Source organism: Salvelinus alpinus, chromosome 28 (assembly GCF_045679555.1).
Source record: "Salvelinus alpinus chromosome 28, SLU_Salpinus.1, whole genome shotgun sequence".
In the NCBI taxonomy this organism is placed as follows: Eukaryota; Metazoa; Chordata; class Actinopteri; order Salmoniformes; family Salmonidae; genus Salvelinus; species Salvelinus alpinus.
The window spans coordinates 8,112,402-8,135,698 of record NC_092113.1 but is presented as its reverse complement, the minus strand read 5'-3'; the positions used below and the strand labels follow the sequence as shown (position 1 = coordinate 8,135,698).

Sequence of the window (23,297 nt, the reverse complement as noted above, 5' to 3'; positions counted from 1 at the left end):
CTGCAAGCAGTCTATGTACAAGATATGACAGTAATCCACGCTTTGGTTTAGTTGCCTTGGCAGTGGCTGACACTGTTTCCAAATCAAAATGTTTTAGCATTTGTGGCACAAATCCCATTCAAGTCACACAACAATATTAGCGTTTTTTGCACATCATGTTACATTTGTTATAAGTGACTTTGGCCAGCTTCACAATCAATTTGAGATACTTCGGGTGATTTGGACATGATGCGCGAAAAATGCTAATATTGTTCCCACAACTTGAATGGAATTTGTGCCACAAATTCTAAAATGTTAGCATTTGGAAACAGTGCCAGGGAAACTAAACTAAACGATGGATTGGTGTCATACCTTGTCCATAGACTGCTTACAGGGTAAGGAAACCAATATGCCATTTTGTAATTTGGGTGAACTATCCCTTTAAGCATGTTTAATAATGATCTCTTACCTAGCTTGATGAGTGTCTGGTGACATTTTTGCCGTTCTAAAAAGACCTAGTTAAAAGGGCCTGTGTCATGTTAAAACTGCGTAGAAATTCAGGAAATTAGCTTTAGGTGGGGGAAAAAAGTTGCGCCTCTGCTTTTCGGTATTATATAACGTTACGAGTCCAACAAATGCGTTGTTTCCGGAGAGCGTTGATGGTCTTGAACATACCCTTCCTCCTTACCCCTGTTCCCGGGAAAAAATCTGCTACTAAAAAACCCTAGGCGCGAGATAGAAATTGAAACGCATGAGTCTGGTTGATTCGTTTTCTACAGTTTAGCTACTTTACTTGCAAAAGTATTGTAACTTAAAGTTGTTTGTTACGGTTAGAGTTCCGTGTCGGTTGAACAGACGGTACTGTGAGGCAAGGCCGCGACAGTTGGGTTTTGGGAGGTTTGCTGGACCCTCCTAGGAGCTGGGGGAAATGTCCGGTTGGTCGCGCGGGTAAGCCAATGCAATGGGTTATACGGTTTATCTTATTCAGTAGTGAAAAGGAGCCACGTGCATCAACTTATTCCACGAGAACCTGGAACTGTGACTGTAGCACAGAGAGCGAAAATGCCGTGTTAAATTGTGACGTTATACTTCCAGTGGTCTTCGTGTTCATTTTGGTTGTGATCCGGAAGCTAGCTCGCTAGCTAACTGTTCAGTAACAGTCCATTGCCCGTTTAGAAGCCGTTGTTGTTATCGTGGCCAGCAGTCGGCTAGTAGTTGTTTGCTAGCAGACTGGACACGGTAGCTAACGTTACCGGCATCTTCACCACCAGTTTCAGTCAAGAATACGTTTTTTTCTGTCATGTAAGAATGCAACAATTTGCTAATCACAGTTTTAGTTATCCACTTTTAAGTAGCACGGTGCATATTGTGGCATTGATTGGTGAAGATATTACTAAATGTATTTGCCTAAATTAAAGGTTGTATCGCTCGCAGCAGTAACATGTAGTTTGTTGATTAGCTAGCTAACTGACGTTACATTGTTTCCAAGACTGGTGGAGTGGGCCTCATGAATTTGTTACATTCATTGTATGTGAAAACCAACTTGTTACAATGTTGCGCAGTTTGAAGCACATGTATTGGAATTGTATATTTCACGTTGCCACTTTTTGTTGCAATCCACAGACGCGCATGAGGTACTAGGGCTGCAGTGCTGTAGTTTGTTCGACTTTTTTTGTTGTCGAAATAGCTTTGTTAAAGGGTGCACTTTTAACGATAGGGACCGGGTTACTTTTCACTTTTTGCCGAAGGACTTGGAGCATTGTAATAAGTAGGACAATTTATGTCATAATCAGCTGGCCTGCATTTGTTGGCGGAAAACCAGGCGTTACAACCATGTGTGGTGATAATTTTGTCCCGACCGACTGAGAGATACCACAAGTGGAAGGCTCGTTTCGTTGACAGGCTCAGGCTGAATTTCGGCGCTGTACCAACCGTCATTGGGTACAGCACCGTATGGGACATCACCACGTGTAAGAGACAGGTAATATTAGCGTTCTAAATGGCCAAACTGGCTTATCAACCTTGTGGTAGAGAGGATACTGTCATAAGTCAAGACTTCTCTAACAGCTCAAGTGAACAGTGCTCACATGTAATAGGTTCAGGTCAATAAAGCAGCTGGTATGAGTAGACTAAATGATGGCAGCTGTGTAGGAACTTTGTAATTGAGGGGGCACATCCATGCCTCACACAAACATCAAATTCCATAAAATCCAGGTGTGCCAGGATTTTATGCCTGCCTCTGTTCTCTTCTTGGCCGCGTTCCCCTGCTCAGCCGTTCTAATGCATCAACTAATGGTTGGTTGCCACGTTATCGACTGCTGTCAGGCACCAGATTGCTATAACATAGATAAGTAAAAAACCTACCTATCCAGGTGTTGTAAGATCTGGCATGCGTCAGCAACGCCTGGGCAGAGGAACGCGCCCCTTCTCATAGTTTTCTACCTGTTTATTTGCAGCATGCAGAGTGAAGATGGAGATGAAATGCTGTGTGTTGACACAGACTCTGATGTGGCGGAACAGCGGGAGAGTTATAAAGTTAAAGTGAAATGGACGCATGAGGAGGTGAGTGATTGATCTGGACTGAACTCTGAGCCTTGTGTCAACTCTAAGATGGCCTTTTTTACTTGTATACTGTCCTCTGTAACCTTAACACTAACCGGAAGCTCTCAGCCCTGACCTAAAAGTGCTATGAAGGAAGAAGAGAATAATTGCTGCTCTAAGTAGTGTAGTGGTATGTTCTCTAAGTTGTTTCTCTCTTGTACTTGCAGGATGAGAATCTAAAGATCCTGGTGCACAACTTTGGAAATAGTGACTGGACAACTATCGCCAGCTTCCTACCAGTGAGTGTTGGGGATAGATATAGCACAGGCTATATGGCAGAATTGTAGAAGAGAATTCTAGTCCTATTTTTTTCTATTAGGATTGATACTATTAATAAGAGCCTGCTTATCTGTGAAAACCTTACAAAAGTAGATTTCTTATAGGGACGCACAGAGTATCAATGTATGCACCGCTATATGAAGGCTCTAGATCCAGATTTAATCAAGGGGACTTGGACCAAGGAGGAGGACGACAAGGTGAGCAATGAAAAACATATTCCATTATACAGACATGTATAGATATATTATTTATCCTTCCCTTTCTAAGGACAATAATCTCTCATCCCCTTCTCTCATCATTGTTCCTCTCTTTAGGTCATTGAGCTGGTGAGTAAATATGGGACCAAGCAGTGGGCGATGGTGGCCAGGCACCTGAAGGGTCGCCAGGGGAAGCAGTGCAGGGAGCGATGGCACAACCACCTCAACCCGGACGTGAAGAAGTCCTCGTGGACCCCAGAGGAGGACCTGATCATCTACAAAGCCCACTGTGTCCTTGGGAACCGCTGGGCGGAGATCGCCAAGCTTCTACCTGGAAGGTAACTGACCACAGCAAAGGTTCCACATTAACTTTTTTTCCTCACTGGCCTGGCCTGACCAGTTGACCCAGAATCTCCTGTCCCAAACTAAATTTATACTGGCCTAGACCTGGGGTAGTTTAAATACATTAGAGTCATACAGGGCCCAAAGGTTATCGTGCTGTCTCTCTGTTATTCAACTACAAATAGGCAACATTTTAATATGATATGTATTAAAAGCTGCGTAATATAAATTGTTAATGCAAATCATTGCTTTATTCCTTGAAGCTGAGATCTACTGTGCCATCGGAAAGTATTCAGACCCCTTGACTTTTTCCACATTTTGTTACGTTACAGGCTTATTCTAAAATGGATTAAATAAATAAAAATCCTCAGCAATCTACACAGAATTTCCCATATTGACAAAGCAAACGTTTTTGGGACATTTTTGCCAATGTATTAAAATTGAAAAACAGATAACTTGTTTAAATAAGTATTCAGACCCTTTGCTATGAGACTCGAAATTGAGCTCAGGTGGATCCTGTTTCCGGTGATCATCCTTGAGATGTTTCTACAACTTATTTTGAGTCCACCTGTGGTAAATTCAATTGATTGGACATGATTTGGAAAGGCACACACCTGTCTATATCAGGTCCCACAGTTGACAGTGCATGTCAGAGCAAAAACCAAGCCATGAGGTCGAAGGAATTATCCGTAGAACTCCGAGACAGGATTGTGTTGAGGAACAGATCTGGGGAAAGGTACCAAAAAATGTCTGCAGCATTGAAGGTCCCCAAGAACGCAGTGGCCTCCATCATTCTTAAATGGAATAAGTTTGGAACCACCAACTCTTCCTAGAGCTGGCTGCCTGACCAAACTGAGCAATCAGGGGAGATGACCAAGAACCAGATGGTCTCTCTGACAGAGCTCCAGAGTTCCTTTGTGGAGATGAGAGAACCTTCCAGAAGGATAACCATCTCTGCAGCACTCCACCAATCAGGCCTTTATGGTAGAGTGGCCAGGCAGAAGCCACTCTTCAGTAAAAGGCACATGACAGCTCGCTTGGAGTTTGCCAAAAGACACCTAAAGGACTCTGACCATGAGAATCAAGATTCTCTGGTCTGATGAAACCAAGATTGAACTCTTTGGCCTGAATGCCAAGTGCCACGTCTGGAGGAAACCTGGCACCATCCCTACGGTGAAGCATGGTGATGGCAGCATAATGCTTTTGGGATGTTTTTCAGTGGCATGGACTGGAAGACTAGTCAGTATTGAGGCAAAGATGAACGGGGCAAAGTACAGAGAGATCCTTGATGAAAACCTGCTCCAGAGCGCTCAGGACCTCAGACTGGGGCGAAGGTTCACCTTCTAACAGGACAACGACCCTAAGCACACAGTGAAGACAACGCAGGAGTGGCTTCTGGGACAAGTCTCTGAATGTCCTTGAGTGGCCCAGCCAGAGTCCGGACTTGAACCCGATCGAACATCTCTGGAGAGACATGAAAATAGCTGTGCAGCAACGCTCCCCATCCAACCTGACAGAGCTTAAGAGGATCTGCAGAGAAGAATGGGAGAAACCCTCCAAATACAGATGTGCCAGGCTTGTAGCATCATACCCAAGAAGACTTGATGCTGTAATCGCTGCCAAAGGTGCTTCAAAAAAGTACTGAGTAAAGGGTCTGAATACTTATGTAAATATGATATTTTTATTTTATTTTAATAAATTAGCAAAACATTTTTTTTTTGCTTTGTCATTATGGGGTATTGTGTGTAGATTGAGGGGGGGAATCAATTTTAGACCTAATACTTTCCCGAAGGCACTGTACATTAGGGAAAAGGTGCCACTGTCTTCCTATGTTTGTAAACAATATAAGTATAAACAAACACTGCATAGCCTCAAAATATGTTTAAAACTATAATTTTGATATCATGGATGGTCAGTCCTTGCATCCATACCTCTGTCTTGAGTGGTTACATTTCTCCAGGCCCATTCCTCCGCTTTTTACCAACTTAGAGGCGGGGTGTCCGCTTTGTCATTGTTTCAATTAAGGATTCTCGCTTTAAGATGCCGTTGCCCCTTTAAGAACTGTTTTTTGCTCTGCACAGCTAGTGTTTGAACACATCAACTCACTTCGCTAGAAAATAACCCGCAAGTTGTTTCTGAATGTAAGTCACTCTTATTATTATTATTATAACCCAAATCTACCAACATGTAGTTAATCATTTTAGCTACAAGTCTAGTAATATTTAACTAGTTATTCGTGCTCTGATTTCAAGAAGTTGTTGTTGCTCTTGGTGGTGCTCGGATGAACGGCTAATCATATTGCTCCAATCGTGCCGTGCTGAATGTGATGTGGCCATATTAGTTTTCAATGGAAGACCACAGCAGCGCACGGAAATCTCGAACTGAAACACGCTGAAAAGTTTTGGGCCCGATTGAGCCAGTGATTGTGAGAGATCTACTGGCCCAGACGTGTTTTTACTGGCCTGGGTGACATTGTTAATCATAATTTATGTGGAACCCTGCCAAATGCTATGAAACACAGGTCGCATTCAGATCCTAACAGGATTTGATTATTCAAACAGTGACATCTCCAATTTACTAGTCAATTTCAATAGAAAGTCATAGTGTAGTTTTGCTCACCAGGAATGACACACCGCTTTTCTACCTCTTCATAGGACGGACAATGCTGTGAAAAACCACTGGAACTCAACCATCAAACGTAAAGCCGAGATGGGAGCATATGTTATGGATGATGACGGGAGTCCGCCACCACCCACTTCTCTGGAGCAGGGCGAGGTCGGCCCTTTGTATTCTTCACATACTAACAAGCACTATGTTTCACCTAACCCACCACCTACTAATCTGTTACAGGGCGAGGTCCGCCCTTTGTATTCCTCAAATACAAACAGTCACCCTGTCACTTCCAACACTTTTAGCTAATTTAATTTACTTGAACAACAACAAAAGAGGTAGTTGCTGTTAGTGTAAACAAGGTAAATTGCGGTTGTTTGCTAACTTAGGTTATCTTGGCTTACAGGTAGATTTTCGTTGTGACGTTGTTTTGGACACGGAGCCTGAACCTCCAGAGGTGGTAAGAATGCCATATCCTCTCTATTTGCGCATACTCACCTATGTCTGTGTGAGACCAAACAGCAGTGAGGTGTAATGTGTTCTGTTATCCTCCAATCAGGCATAATGTATTACTGTCACTAACCAAATGAAGCCTGTTGAGCGTTTTATTTTCTCCCCACAGTATAATCTTGAAACGTTCAACCCTTTTCACCCATTCTCTTGGTTCTCTATAGATGAGGCAATATAGAGAGGCTATATCTCCCATGCAAAAAATTAGGCCAAAAAAGGACTCTCACCCAGTCAGGTCAAAGACGGTGGTGTTCCCGGCTGTCTTAGCCAAGAGGGACTCCAACAGCCCCTACTCTAGCTCCGGTCCTAGCAGCGTCCCCACTCTCCACCAGTCTCGCCAGAAGAGCATCACAGAGGCCGTGTTGCGGATGATAGCGGAGGACATGCTGCCCCTCAGCTTCGTGGAGGGCTCAGGCTTCAGGAGCTTCATGTCTGTGATCGGCCCCCAATATCAGAGGCTGTCCCAGCGTGCCGTGGGCCTCCGGTTGTACGACGATGTGGAGAAGGCAATCAAGCCCCATCTGATCCGCGACCTGAAGACCTGCTTGGCTGCCAGCGCGGGCGATGCCGTTGTCCACGCCACCCTGGATCTCTGGGTCAGCCCCTACGCCGACCCTGTTGTCGCCGTGCAGCTGCACTTCCTGGATGACGACTGGCACATCCACCGGCCCACCGTGGCCTTCCGCCACATCGGCCACAAGAACATGAACGTGGCCATGGCCCGGGAGCTGGAAGCCGTGCTGCTGAGCTACGGCCTGTTCCCCAACAACCTGGGTTACATCATCACCAACGAGGCCAAGCACACCATCGCTGCCTACGACCTCTTCTGCGACTATAGGATCATGTGCTCGTCTCAGAGGGGCGACCCGGACGAGGAGGAGATGCTAGCCTTCCTGGGCGACCAGATGCCCACGGAGGACTTCTCAGAGATCCAGTTTGGCACGCGCTTGGGCTGCGTCGCCAACATGCTGCAGCTGGTGATCAAAGAGGCTCTGAAGAACTCTCGCGTGGTGGAGAACCTGCTGTCCCAGGTGCACAACGTGGTGGCCTTCTTCCGCCGCAGTGCCTACTGGAATGAGGTGCTCCTGAAGGAGTGTGGCCTGTCACTGGCCCCCTCACCCGGCAGCTGCCGCTGGAATTCCACCTTTGTGTCGATGCGGCGGATGGTACAGGAGGCGGTGTGGGGCTCAGTCATGACCCTGCTTGCCCAGGCCCGCATTGAGGCCAAGGACTCGTCCAGCTCCCCGCCCATGGTGAGGGCCAAGCGGGAACAGGTGGTGGACATCATCGGCCTGCTGGAGCCGTTTGAGGAGGCCATCCAGGTGCTTCAGAGCGATGCCGTCACCTTCTCCCTCATCATCCCCTCCCTGATCGGCCTGGACAAGACCCTGGAGACCCGCTCCACCAATTACAGCCACTTCTCCAAGGGGCTCCGCTCCGGCCTGCACACACACTTCCAGCCCCTCATCCTGCAGAGGGACCTGATCCTGGTCACGGTGCTGGACCCCCGCATTAAGCTCCAGCCCTTCGATGACACGAAGCAGGAGGGGGACACCGCCTCCCTGGCCGCCCCCTCCAAGTTCCAGGTCCAAATGCTGGTCAAGTCGTTGGTCAGTGACATGGATTCCTGGAACCCGGTGAAGCAGGAGGAGAGTGAAGAGATCCAGGAGAACTCTGAGGCCTCCAGCTCTAACAGTGGCAACCTCAAGCGCAAGTCCATCTTCAGTTTCCTCCAGTCTGCGGCCAAGAGCATGAAGCTGTCTGAGCTGGACCAGTACTTGTCAGAGCCTGTGCTGGATGGGGACGGCTCCACCCAGGTTTTCTGGAGAGACGCCTCACGGTTTCCCCAGCTGCAGAGGGCGGCCAGGAAGCTGCTGGCTGTGCCTGCCACCTCAGGCGGGTTTGACCGACTCTTCCCCATGGCGTCCTGCATCGTCAGGGCCAAGAGGAGCCGGCTGCCCCCTCACACCACCGAGAGGCTGCTGATCTACAGGGAGTTCCTGAGGGGGAAAGACGGGAGGTCCAATTCCAATGGCGCCACTAAACCGTCATAGACATGCTGAACACAGTGCCTGCTACTGCCCTACATATCTCATTATCAGTCCTGTGTGTGCAGGGTTCTCTTACCCTAATCTGTTACTCGATTGTCATCCAAGTTTACATGATTGAACAATGAGCCGGGACAAAAACCTGCACACCAAGGATTGAGCTTTGAGGGCTGAGTGATGTCATGTCAACAAATGTAACACAACAGACATAATACCTCTAAATAATATTTTTGTAATTATGAAGTTAATACATTTTAGTTATCATGTAAAAAAATTGGAAAGAACATGCTTCTATGAGTGTATCCTGGAAACTTTTCTTTACTTTTTGTGTTTGGAGTTTGAATCTGCAAACAGATATCGGAAATGTAATTTTCTACATAAGCATTTTTTTTCATTACCTGCTGTAGTTTTTTCTTTAAAGGGGCAATCCGCAGTTGCTACAGCCATTTTTGGACTTCATTAATTTATATGTACCCATTGATTCATGAAGAATATAACTTATAAATGCCTCATGAGCTTAACTCAACTGCCATACCCTATCAGAACCCAAAATATAAGTTTGTTTTACTCTAAAACTATAATTTTGATATCATGGATGGTCAGTCCTGGCATCCAATGGCTCTGTCTATGAATTTGAGAGTGGTTACTTTTCTCTAGCCCCATCCCTCAGTTTTTTACTGAAACGGGGATGGGGAGGAAGCTTTGTTATTGTTTCTACTGCCGATTGCTGCTTTAAGGATCAAGTAGCATACAGGGAACCTGTGTTATACAGTGACAATTGAGGTCATTGAATTGTGAGTGTTTTTTCTGATTTGTTTGGTCATACACAACTTTCAATCAATGGACATTGTTTGTATATAATTACTGTAAACAGGTCTTCATCTTGTTGACATATTTCACCAATAGAAAGTGCACTTTTCTCTCTACCTCTTCATATCTCTACAACTTTGAGGCTTCAGTTGCTTTTCACTGTGGACTCTTGTTTGGGGACTAATCGCATAGCAAGTAGTGTTGGAATAGTAGATTGATATACTGCTTTTCTTTTGAAGCTGCACAAATGTTCATTTGAATCGGCTTGGAATGAGTGATCATTTCTAAGTGTACTTATTTAAATAAAACAATTCCTTAAGAAATTCATTTGAATGTACAGAATTTGAATGTACAGATAGCTTGTAGGGGAAGTTTTTGTTAACTAATGATGAATAATGACAGAGTAAGATGCCTTTATACTGTATGCAACTGGGTCGAGCAGTTAAGTGTTTTCCTTGCCCAAGCCTATAGTATTGGCAGTATTTTTCCTCCCTGAGATTGTCTGGAAATGTCACTTTTACATTCTTTATTCTTATTAATTTTGTGAATAAATAATTTTCTCATTTTCTAAGACTAAAATGTATCAGGATATCCAAACAACTGTAATTTCTCCATGTATTTATTCTATTCGCTTGAAACTAACAATGCCTTGAATGTATGCAATTTTCTCCGATCATGTAATTTGATGGATTTCGATTTTTTTTTTTTTAATTGGTCTTATTTTGGGGGAGATTTGTGTTAAACAAATGCAACCCCCTCAATATTTCATGAACTACTGGTAATGCTTTCTGAACCTTCATATAGTACTGTGTCCAATTGCCCTTTCTCTCACGAAACAACTATCTTTAGTTGGGCTGAAATCTATGGAAAATAAAGACATTACATTTTATTGTATTTTTTTTCAGTTTCAGGTTCTCATTTTTGTTTTGTCTGCATAATAATTATGTACAAATGCCTACTGAAGAATACACATCTAAAGGTTGTATCCACATATTAGAGTACGCTATTATTGACAGCAGGTTACTATAAACCTCTAGAGGGCAGTCAATCGCGCGCGCTCTGAACGTTCCTGGGGGTAGTAGCCAGAGAGGAAGAGGCGAAGCGAGAGGTTTCACTCGGCAAAACCTGTCCAAAATAAGCCATTGCGTTTATATGGCCTTATTTTGGACCTAAACTCAAGTATTATGTTTTTGAGTTGAAACATTAACATCATATACCGTTTACAATAAGCTGAAAAAGCTTGAATCCAGGTAATGAGAAACTGGTAAAATGCCTGCCCGTTTGTTGTTTTTCCAGTTACACAGGCTCGGTTTCGCATATCATGGGTGTTGTGTGATGACGTTTTCATCTGATTGTCAAACAAATCACTTAAGGGCAGGCTATACCTGGGCTGTTCAATCCACCATAATAATTCCATAATTTATTTTGCTGATAGCCTACTGGTTAGGCTGCTTTGACTCCTAATTTATATAGATACATTTCTGCTTATAATTTCCGACATTTGGTAGGCCATTTGTTTGTCATTTATAGCTAGATTACATGTAGCTTCTCTTCTGTCATAACGTGTTGCCCCAGAAGACTAAGTAAAGTAGTGCTCACCAGAATAATGTTTTACATCGATAGAATGAATGCATTACTAATCTAGTTAACACCGGTAAAGTTGTCATTTTTGTTTAGAGACCCGGTAGAAAACGCAATAACTCCAAAACAGTGGAAAGATTGTTCGCATGCAAAATGGCATCAGTTTGACCGGTTTCAAGGAATTTAAAAGCTGAGAAAACGATTAAACACGTTTCTGATAAGACTTCGGTTTGTCTTTGGTCCATATTTTATGTGGTTGAAATACTGTCTACTTGCACAACAGTGTCAAAGATAAGTTACATTTGCATTTTTTCAAGAGATTCTGAAACATATATATATATTTCTCCACTTCAGTTCCCGAGGCAAAATACAAAATTTGTTGTATAATTCTAGGCCAACTGCAAGAAATGTCAAATTCTGCAGGAGGTAATATTATATTACGCTACATGTGAAAGGTTATAGGCCTGCAGTCAGTCCATATTTCAATTAATATTCCATTTAACCCATATTAACCTAAATTAGGAATATTCCGTTTATTCGTGGATACAGGGATACTCGTCAGCGGGATATCAAATGTGCATGTAAACAGTTTATCCCGAATTAGAGTTTACTATCCGGACTGTGCGCATGTAAACGTGGTACTTGTCGCCTGCCTTCGCGCAATTGGGACAACGACTCCCATTGTTAGGGCGGAGACATTGGCATCTCGTCATTATATTCATATCTCTGTTGAAGACAACCATCAGTCTTGCGTAAACTGCGCAAAATGTTTTGTAAAGTTTTATTTATTACAGTTAGTGGTAGCAAAGATTTAGCACACGGACTACACATGAATGAGTTCGAAAAGAAACGTACATGACACGTAGAGTCCAAAATGTTGCATATACCTGTTATAAAAAAACAGAAATACCTTATTTACGTAAGTATTCAGACCCTTTGCTATGAGACTCGAAAATGAGGTCAGGTGCATCCTGTTTTCATTGATCATCCTTGAGATGTTTTTACAACTTGATTGGAGTCCACCTGGGGTAAATTCAATTGATTGGACATGATTTTTTAAAGACACATACCTGTCTATATATAAGGTCCCACAGTTGACAGTGCATGTCAGAGCAAAAACCAAGCCATGAGGTCGAAGGAATTGTCTGTAGAGCTCCAAGACAGCATTGTGTCGAGGCACAGATCTGGGGGAGCGTACCAAAAAATGTCTGCATCATTAAAGGTTCCCAAGAACACAGTGGCCTCCATCATTCTTAAATGGAAGAAGTTTGGAACCACCAAGACTCTTCCTAGAGCTGGCCCGCCCAGCCAAACTGAAGAAATCGGGGGAGAAGGGCCTTGGTCAGAGAGGTGACCAAGAAGCTGATGGTCATTCTAACAGAGCTCCAGAGTTCCTCTGTGGAGATGGGAGAACCTTCCAGAAGGACAACCATCTCTGCAGCACTCCACCAATCAGGCCTTTATAGTAGAGTGGCCAGACAGAAGCCAATCCTCAGTAAAAGGCACATGACAGCCCGCTTGGAGTTTGCTGAAATGCACCTAAAGAACTCTCAGACCATGAGAAACAAGATTCTCTGGCCTGAATGCCAAACGTCACGTCTGAAGGAAACCTTGAACCATCCCTACGGTGAAGCATGGTGGTGGCAGCATCAAATAAAGGTTAAATTTAAAAAAGAAAATGCTGTGGGAATGTTTTCCAGCGGCAGGGACTGGGAGACTAGTCAGGATCGAGGGAAAGATGAACGGAGCTAAGTACACAGAGATCCTTGATGAAAACCTGATCCAGAGTGCTCAGGACCTCAGACTGGGGTGAAAGTTCACCTTCCAACAGGACAACAACCCTAAGCACACAACCAAGACAACGCAGGAGTGGCTTCTGGACAGGTCTCTGAATGTCCTTGAGTGGCCCAGCCAGAGCTCGGACTTGAACCCGATTGAACATCTCTGGAAACACCTGAAATAGCTGTGCAGCGACGCTCCCCATCCAACCTGACAGAGCTTGAGAGGATCTGCAGAGAAGAATGGGAGAAACTCCCCAAATACAGGTGTGCCGAGCTTGTAGCGTAATACCCAAGAAGACTCGAGGCTGTAATCGCTGCCAAAGGTGCTTCAACAAAGTACTGAGTAAAGGGTCTGAATACTTATGTAAATGTGATATTTATGTAAACTTCTGACGTCAACTGTATATATATATATATATACAGTTGAAGTCGGAAGTTTACATACACTTAGGTTGGAGTAATTAAAAGTTGTTTTTCAACCACTCCACAAATTTCTTGTTAACAAACTATAGTTATGGCAAGTCGGTTAGGCCATCTACTTTGTGCATGACACAAGTAATTTTTCCACTTATAATTCACTGTATCACAATTCCAGTGGGTCAGAAGTTTACATACACTAAGTTGACTGTGCCTTTAAACAGCGTGGAAAATTCCAGAAAATTATGTCATGGCTTTAGAAGCTTCTGATAGGCTAATTGACATCATTTGAGTCAATTGGAGGTGTACCCGTGGATGTATTTCAAGGCCTACCTTCAAACTCAGTGCCTCTTTGCTTGACATCATGGGAAAATCAAAAGAAATCAGCCAAGACCTCAGAAAAAAATTGTAGACCTCCACAAGTCTGGTTCATCCTTGGGAGAAATTTCCAAACGCCTGAAGGTACCACATTCATCTATACAAACAATAGTACACAAGTATTAACACCATGGGACCACGCAGCTGTCATACCGCTCAGGAAGGAGATGCGTTCTGTCTCCTAGAGATGAACGTACTTTGGTGTGAAAAGTGCAACTCAATCCCAGAACAACAGCAAAGGACCTTGTGAAGATGCTGGAGGAAACCGGTACAAAAGTATCTGTATCCACAGTAAAACAAGTCCTATATCGACATAACCTGAAAGGTCGCTCAGCAAGGAAGAAGCCAGTGCTCAGAAACCGCCATAAAAAAGCCAGACTACGGTTTGCAACTGCACACAGGGACAAAGATCATACTTTTTGGAGAAATGTCCACTGGTCTGATGAAACAAAAATAGAACTGTTTGGCCATAATGACCATTGTTATGTTTGGAGGAAAAAGGGGGAGGCTTGCAAGCCGAAGAACACCATCCCAACCGTGAAGCGCAGGGGGTGGCAGCATGATATTGTGGGGGTGCTTTGCTGCAGGAGGGACTGGTGCACTTCACAAAATATATGGCATCATGAGGCAGGAAAATTCTGTGGATATATTGAAGCAACATCTCAAGACATCAATCAGGAAATTAAAGCTTGGTCGCAAATGGGTCTTCCAAATGGACAATGACCCCAAGCATACTTCCAAAGTTGTGGCAAAATGGCTTAAGGACAACAAAGTCAAGGTATTGGAGTGGCCATCACAAAGCCCTGACCTCAATACTATAGAAAATTTGTGGGCAGAACTGAAAAAGCGTGTGCGAGCAAGGAGGACTACAAACCCAACTCAGTTACACCAGCTCTGTCAGGAGGAATGGGCCAAAATTCACCCAACTTATTGTGTGAAGCTTGTGGAAGGCTACCCGAAACGTTTTACCCTAGTTAAACAATTTAAAGGCGATGCTACCAAATACTAATTGAGTGTTTGTAAACTTCTGACCCACTGGGAATGTAATGAAAGAAATAAAAGCTGAAATAAATCATTCTCTCTACTATTATTCTGACATTTTACATTCTTAAAATAAAGTGGTGATCCTAACTGACCTAAGACAGGGCATTTTTACTAGGATTAAATGTAAGGAATTGTGAAAAACTGAGTTTAAATGTATTTGGCTAAGGTGTATTGAAACTTCTGACTTCAACTGTAAAAACATACAGTACCAGTCAAAATTTTGGACAAACCCACTCATTCAAGGGCTTTTCTTTATTTTTGCTATTTTCTACATTGTTGATTAATAGTGAAGACATCAAAACTATGAAATGACACATATGGAATCATTTAGTAACCAAAAAAGTGTTATATTTTATTTTATTTTATATTTAGATTCTTTAAAGTAGCCACCCTTTGCCTTGATGACAGCTTTGCACACTCTTGGCATTCTCTCAACCAGCTTCATGAGGAATGCTTTTCCAACAGTCTTGAAGGAGTTCCCACATATGCTGAGCACTTGTTGGCTGCTTTTCGATCACTCTGCGGTCCAAACCATTTCAATTGGGTTGAGGTCGGGTGATTGTGAAGGCCAGGTCATCTGATGTAGCACTCCATCACTCTCCATCTTTGTCAAATAGCCCTTACACAGCCTGGAGGTGTGTTTTGGGTCATTGTCCTGTTGAAAAACAAACGATTGTCCCACTAAGCGCAAACCAGATGGGATGGCGTATCGCTGCAGAATGCTGTGGTAGCCATGCTGGTTAAGTGTGCATTGAGTTCTAAATAAATCACAGACAGTGTCACCAGCAAAGCACCCCCACACCATCACACCTCCTCCTCCATGCTTCATGGTGGGAACCACACATGTGGTGAACATCCGTTCACCTACTCTGCATCTCACAAAGACACGGCGGTTGGAACCAAAAATCTCAAATTTGGACTTATCAGACAAATGGACAGATTTCCACCAGTCTAATATCCATTGCTCATGTTTCTTGGCCCAAGCACGTCTTTTCTTCTTATTGGTGTCCTTTAGTAGTGTTTTCTTTGCAGCAATTCGACCATGAAGGCCTGATTCACGCAGTCTCCTCTGAACAGTAGATGTTGAGATGTGTCTGTTACTTGAACTCTGTGAAGCATTTATTTGGGTTCCAATTTCTGAGGCTGGTAACTCTAATGAACTTATCCCCTGCAGCAGAGGAAACTCTGGGTCTTCCTTTCCTGTGGCGGTCCTCATGAGAGCCAGTTTCATCATAGCGCCTGATGGTTTTTGCGACTGCACTTGAAGAAACTTTCAAAGTTTTAGAAATGTTCCGTTTTGACTGACATTCATGTCTTGAAGTAATGATGGACTGTCGTTTCTCTTTGCTTATTTGAGCTGTTCTTGACATAATACGGACTTGGTCTTTTACCAAATAGGCCTGTATACCACCCCTACCTTGTCACAACACAACTGATTGGCTCAAACGCACTAAGAAGGAAAGAAATTCAAAAAATGAACTTTTAACAAGGCACACCTGTTCATTGAAATGCATTCCAGGTGACTACCTCATGAAGCTGGTTGTGAGAATGCCAAGAGTGAGCAAAGCTGTCATCAAGGCAGAGGGTGAATCCATTGAAAAATCTCAAATATAAAATATACTTTGATTTTCTAAACACTTTTTTTGGTTACTACATGGTTCGATATGTGTTATTTCATAGTTCTGATATCTTAACTATTATTCTACAATGTAGAAAATAGTAAAAAATTAAGAAAAACCCTTGAATGAGTAGGTGTGTACAAACTTTTGACTGGTACTGTATTCATCACAAAAATATATTTTTTTAGTTGATGCTGCCTAATTATTTGCCTTATTTTACTCTATTTGTTTTTCTGGAGTAGTTCTTATCAAAAACCCTTTTCCTATTTCAGTGCAGGCGACGCAAGCCTATGTTTATGCTGGCCTGACAACATTTGACATGGCAGATCTCTATGGACCAGCAGAGGAGATTTTTGGACACTTCAACCGCCAGGTATGAGTTAGAATCATTGTTATTGTAAGCCGACACCACATAAACTCCAGGTTATGAACCTATTGGATTGAAAGTGAATGTGAAGTAAAAAAAAAAAAAACATCTTATGAACATTGATCATAGATCTGTGTGCAAGGGGAGCAGCACCCCTGAATGGGCACAGGAGGGAGCTAATGTAGCACAGTTGGTATTGAGTGGTGGGGCCGCTCAGTCTCGCTCTCAAGTCAGTGGAGAGATGGCGTATGGAAAATCTGTAAATTCTCTCTCACTCATAGACACACATGAATAAGCCCACACACATGAATAAGCCCTTACACACGGAGCCGTAGTCATACACACATGGACCGATACACAACTACCATTGGTTTCAATACTATATTTTCTTTTGCATTGCCCAGGCAGGCTGCATCTTGCACAGTTTTGACAGCCTAATGGCATAGACAGACCCCTGAGTCAATCATCTAGAATAATGTCCCCTGAGGACGCTTCCCAACAAAACCTCTCTCTGAGGAATCACCTTCATTATCACGCTGTATAACTGGACAGATGGTTCCTAACGTCTGACTGAAAAGTGTCTGAGATCTTTGAGGGGATTATGTGGATTGAGGATGTTATTCTACATAGCGTTGTACACCCAGACAACAAGTAAATGTAGTGAATACCGGAGGGTATGAATTTAGTGAATACATTTCAAAGTGTCTAGTCACAGATGGCACAGATTCTAATTGTAGCATTCTGTTTTCTAGGTGAAATCGAACCCCAGTGGTGTAACCCTTCATGGTTTGACTAAATGGGTGCCTCGATCTGGACCAATGGACCGCAAGGTGAGTCTTAAATAGACACTAGTGTGGGCAAAATCATGCTACAAGTTCCCCACCATCCAGTAAAATCTGAACGCTACATACTCATAGGTGCCTGAGTAATGGAGCAAATGGAGCAGCTGCATCCCCACTTTCAAAATAGGGGTGCAAACTAATGTTTTTGCACCCCCACTTTTTTACCAGTAAAGTATCATGATCCATTGGGTAATTTGTCATTTTCAAGGATTAGTAATAATTTGAGCTAGTCCGTATTAAAATTGATATGGCCATTTTATATATTATATACTGAGCAAAAATATAAACGCAACATGTAAAGTGTTGGTCCCATTTTTCATGTGCTGAAATGAAAGATCTCAGAAATGTTCCATATGGACAAAAAGCTTATTTCTCTCAAATGTTGTGCATCCCTGTGAGTGAGCATTTCTCCTTTGCCTAGATAATCTATCCTCTTGACAGGTGTGGCATATCAAGAAGCTGATTAAACAGCATGATCATTACACAGGTGCACATTGTGCTGGGGACAATAAAAGGCCACTCAAAAATGTGCAGTTTTGTCACACAACACAATGCCACAGATGTCTCAAGTTTTGAGAGAGCATGCAATTGGCATGTTGACTGCAGGAATGTCCAACAGAGATGTTGCCAGAGAATCTAATGTTCATTTCTCTACCATAAACTGCCTCCAGCGTCTATTTAGAGAATTTGTCAGTACGTCCAACCAACCTCACACCCGCAGACCCCGTGTAACCACGTCAGCTCAGGACCTCCACATCCAGCTTGTTCACCTGCAGGATCATTTAAACATTCAAGAATGATCCTCCATCCATCGCACCATCTGGCGTAGGCATGCCTTCGTTAGGTCTGTGAGGGGAGAAGCTATTGCGGCAAAGTTGGGTACAAATCGACTGTAGAAGACTGCTAACCCCAGGAACTACTTTACCTGCCTCTTGGTTCGGAGGACCGGCCATTCCCTAATGGCTGCGATTTTTCTTGGGGCTTCACATTTCCCCACCTGATTTGATAGCCCAGGTACTCCACCTCGGCGTAGCCCAGCTTGCAATTGTAGGGGTTCGCGGTCAGCCCTGCTTCCCTTAGCGCATCCATCACTGCCTGTAACCCACAGAGATGGGACTCCCAACTGTCACTGTGCACGATTATGTCATCCAAATAAGCAGCAGTGTACTCACAGTGCGGGCGCAGGACGCGGTCCATGAGTCGCTGAAAGGTCGCTGGGGCCCCTTGGAGCCCGAAAGGAAGAACCTGGTAGTGGTATAGCCCCCCCAGGCTGGAAAAGGCCGTCTTCTCCCGGGAGGCCGCTGCCAGGTCCAGGGTAACCCTTCGTCGGGTCCAGGGTCCTGTCGTATCTTGCCTTCCCCAAGCGGTCGATCAGTTCATCCACCCGAGGCATGGGTAGGCGTTGAATTTACTGACCTCGTTCAGGTCCCAGAAGTCATTGCAGAAGCGGACGGTTCCGTCCGGTTTCGGTACCAGCACTATAGGGCTAGACCACTCATTGTGGGACTCCTCCAGTGCCTCCATCTCTAGCATTGTCGTCACTTCCCGCTGGACCGCAGCCCTCCGGGCTTCTGGTATCTGGTAGGGCCGTTTATACACTTTTTCTCCTGGACGTGTGTTGATATGAAGTTCCACGAGATCCGTATTCTGCTGGACCAACTCTCTGAGCGCTTGTCATTGGGTCCGGCTGAGGTCTTCCCCCATGGCAACTTCGACAGAGGGTGGGGTCTGCTATCGTCGGGTCCACGTTATGCACAGCGCCTCTTGTCCATGCCACCTCTTCAGTAAGTTCACATGGTAAAGTTGGAGGGGTTTCTCCACCACGACTGGCGGACCTTATGATTGACGTCGCCTACCAGCTCAACGATGTCGTTGGGCCCATGCCATGTAGCCAGGAATCTGTTCTCCATTGTGGGGATCAGCACCAAGACCTTCTCACCCGGGTGGAACTCTCGTGGTTGGGCCCCCCAGTTGTATACACGCTCCTGGGTGCGTTGCGCCTGGGCCATGTGCTTCCTCACCACTGGCCAAATCGCCATCATCCTCTCCCTCATCTCTTCCACGTGTTCCACCACGCTGCGCAGGCGGGTCGGTTGCTTCTCCCAGACCTCCTTGGCTACATTTGAAGTCGGAACTTTACATACACTTTAGCCAAATACATTTAAACTCAGTTTTTCACAATTCCTGACATTTAATCCTAGTAAAAATCCCTGTCTTAGGTCAGTTAGGATCACCACTTTATTTTAATAATATGAAATGTAATTAAGTGTATGTAAACTTACTTCAACTGCATATATTTTGATTTGTTTAACACTTTTTTGGTTACTACATGATTCCATATGTGTTATTTCATAGTTTTGATGTCTTCACTATTCTTCTACAATGTTGAAAATAGTAAAAAATAAAGAAAAACCCTTGAATTTGTAGGTGTGTCCAAACTTTTTACTGGTACTGTATATATATTTTTCTATTCTAAATTATTTTATGTGTTCTTTCTCCCCCACTTTCATACAAAGTCAGGCGCCCATGTACATACTGTATTATCACACCCACCAATTAAAAAAATCAGGACAACTCACAGCTCTGTGAGAAACACCCAATACAACTGGGAACTACATTTAAAAAAATGTATTGGTGACATGCACATATTTAGCAGATGTTATCGCGAAATGCTTATGTTCCTACTGTAGCTCCAACAGTGCAGTAGTATCTAACAATTCACAACAATACACACATCTAAAAGTTAAAGAATGGAATTTAGAAATATGTAAATATTTGGACGAGCAATACAGTAGAATAAAGTATTTACATATGAAATGATTAAAGCAGTATTAAACATTATTAAAGTAACTAGTGTTCCATTATTAAAGTGACCATTGATTCGACCAGTGAACGAGATCCGACTGGGAAAAACTCTGGCATCTTTCTAGAGCTCCGACTTTCCGACCTAAAGTTCACTGACGTCATGATTTGACCTCGTTTTTTCAGTTCCCAGTTGTCATGAAAGCACCATGACCATCAGATGCAGGTACCATCAGTCCAGTAAAATAAAAAAGCGAATTATTTGCAAATTATTTCAATTTATGCTCAGATGTGCCTCGCAAGTGCTACACCAACTGATCTCTTTTGTTATCAAAGCTCGAGTCTGAGAAGAACAATATTGGCAGGCCTTGCATATAGCCAATATGCTGTGATAATGTATTAGGCCTACTAACTGCACAAACCTCATTCCTACATAACTGTTTTTATTAGGTTAATGTTTGTTTTTTTAAGTCAAGTTGCTAAAAAAAATCTGAGCGGTAGACGTCTGCTTGCTTTTTGACAGCGAAAGTGATATTGACTCCGAAAAAGTTGGTGACCACTGGTCTACATCGACGTCCAGTAATGTTTTCTTCCAGGTGCAGTACTCCCTGATCGACCAGCGGCCCGCTGCTAAGATGGAGGCTGTCAGCCTGTCTCACGGCATCCAGCTACTGACCTACGGAACTCTGGGTGAGGACAGGTCAGAGGTCATGGGGGATTAGGTCATCACAGCCACTCCTACTGGAGCTACTTGGTTGCTCTAGATCATCAGGGTTGAGCCACTGCACTGAGAGAGTCAGTGGTGAAGGGTTGGGTTAGGTCCCAGTTAGCCTGGTCCAGGTCTGTATGGGGTTTAGCCAACCCTTCTGATCTATAGACCAGGCTAGGTCACAGTTACTGTTGCAACCTCATTGACCGGTTACTGTCAGTTTCTTAGTGTTAGCGATTTGAGAAATACTTTCCATATTGACTCTCTTGCCATATGGGGTGTAGTGATATAAAATGGTGGAGTTCTAAGATGGAGACCAGAGTTCTAAGAGGGAGACTCTGCCCCCCCGTTCACCCTATTCTATGTATTTCCCGCTGTTCCTCTTTCCTGATCTTTACAATTTTTCTCTTTCTGTATCCAGCCCCTCCCCCTCCATCTTTTTAAACCTCCATCTCTCTGTCCCCCCTCTATCTCTCAGCCGGGGGTCTACTCTCAGAGCGCTATCTAGGGAAGGCAGAGCCTACAAGCAGGGCAGAGCTCAACACCGCCTCCCTCAGTAAGTACAAGAACGTGATTGACAGCTGTGGAGGATGGGGGCTGTTCCAGGAGCTGCTGGTTGCCTTGGAGACGGTCGCCAGGGGCCACGGCTGCTCCATCGCCAACGTGGCTACCCACTACGTCCTGGACCGACCTGCTGTGGGTGGAGTCATCGTGGGCTGTCGTCTCGGTGTTGCTGGGGCAGAACACATCGAGGACAGCCTGCAGCACATAATTGGAACTCACGGCGCAAGACCTGCGCACCATCGATGATGTGGTGCAGCACTCGCGTGACCTCATGAGCCTCATCGGAGACGAGTACAGGAATCAGAGGAGAATGGAGAGGATGGACCAGATCTCGCCCATCTACACACAATACCCCATAATGACAAATTGAAAACATGTTTTTAGAAATGTTAGCAAATTTATTGAAAATGAAATACAAATATCCAATTTACATAAGTATTCACACCCCTGAGTCAATAAATGGTAGAATTTTTTTACCTTTATTTAACCAGGCAAGTCGGTTAAGAACAAATTCTTATTTACAATGACGCCGCCTTTGGCAGCGATTACAGCTGTGATTCTTCTGGGTAAGTCTCTAAGACATTTGCACACCTGGATTGTACAATATTTGCACAATATTCTTTGTAAAATTCGTCAAGCTCTGTCAAGTTGGTTGTTGACATTCCAAGACAGCCATTTAAGTCTTGCCATAGATTTCCAAGGCCATTTTAAGTCAAAACTGTACCTAGGCTTCTCAGGAAAATTCAATGTAATCTTGTTAAGTGTATATTTGGCATTGTGTTTTAGGCTATTGTCCAGATGAAAGTACATTTTTTTTTTTTTTTTGGATAGAAAGAAATGGAATAAAACTCCCTAGTCCTTGTCGATGACAGGCATACCCATAACATGATGCAGCCAGCATGCGTGAAAATATGAAGAATGGTACTCAGTGATTTGCCCCAAACATATAACTTTAGTGCCTTATTGCAAACAGGATGCATGTTTTGGAATATTTGTATTCTGTACGGGCTTCCTTCTTTTCACTGTCATTTAGGTTAGTATTGTGGAGTAACTACAATGTTGTTGATCCATCCTCAGTTTCTCATATCACAGCCATTAAAATCTGAAACTGTATTAAAGTCACCATTTGCCTCCAGGTGAAATCCCTGAGCAGTTTCCTTCCTCTCCGGCAACTGAGTTAGGAAGGACACCTGTATCTTTGTAGTGACTGGGTGTATTGATACACCATCCAAAGTGTAATTAATAACTTCACCATGCTCAAAGGGATATTCAATGTCTGCTTATTTAATTACATTCTTTACCAATAGTTACCTCTCTTTGCGAGGCATTGGAAAACCTCCCTGGTCTTTGTGGTTGAATCTGTGTTTGAAATTCACTGCTCGACTGAGGGACCTTAAATATAATTGTATGTGTGGGATACAGAGATGAGGTAGTCATTCAAAAATCATGTTAAACACTATTATTGCAACTTATTATGTGACTTGTTAAGCACATATTTATTCCTGAACTTATTTAGGCTTGCCATAAAATGGTTGACTACTTATTGACTCAAGACATTTCAGCTTTTCTTTTTTTATTAATTTCTAAAAACATCATTCCACTTTGACATAATGGGGCATTGTGTGTAGGCCAGTGACACAAAATCTCAATTGAATCCATTTTAAATTCAGGCAGTAACACAACAAAATGTGGAAAAAGTCAAGGGGTGTGAATACTTTCTGAAGCTCTATTTGTGATATTTTACCTTTCCTCGCTGGCTTGCTAGGTAAACAATACTCTTCTGCGATGTTGTAATGTAGACGATAACCATCCGATTA

The 23,297-nt window shown here is 43.5% G+C and overlaps 1 protein-coding gene and 1 pseudogene across 4 annotated transcripts; both read left to right on the top strand.

Annotated features, from left to right (window-relative positions):
• Nucleotides 1-621: 621 nt before the first annotated feature.
• On the top strand, nucleotides 622-10,270 carry mybl2a (v-myb avian myeloblastosis viral oncogene homolog-like 2a). Of its 4 annotated transcripts, none has more exons than XM_071371415.1 (8): nucleotides 622-1,960; nucleotides 2,436-2,541; nucleotides 2,748-2,819; nucleotides 2,964-3,056; nucleotides 3,174-3,394; nucleotides 6,053-6,173; nucleotides 6,415-6,468; nucleotides 6,683-10,270. In XM_071371415.1, the coding sequence occupies exons 2-8, from the start codon at nucleotides 2,437-2,439 to the stop codon at nucleotides 8,570-8,572; spliced, it is 2,556 nt and encodes an 851-aa protein (XP_071227516.1). In that variant the 5' UTR covers nucleotides 622-1,960; nucleotide 2,436; the 3' UTR covers nucleotides 8,573-10,270. The 4 variants fall into 4 exon arrangements, with proteins under 4 accessions (XP_071227516.1, XP_071227514.1, XP_071227517.1 ...); XM_071371413.1 differs by having other exon boundaries at nucleotides 626-927; XM_071371416.1 differs by having other exon boundaries at nucleotides 626-1,281.
• An 8,758-nt stretch (nucleotides 10,271-19,028) lies between these two features.
• On the top strand, nucleotides 19,029-21,962 carry LOC139557983 (uncharacterized; annotated as a pseudogene).
• Nucleotides 21,963-23,297: the final 1,335 nt, after the last annotated feature.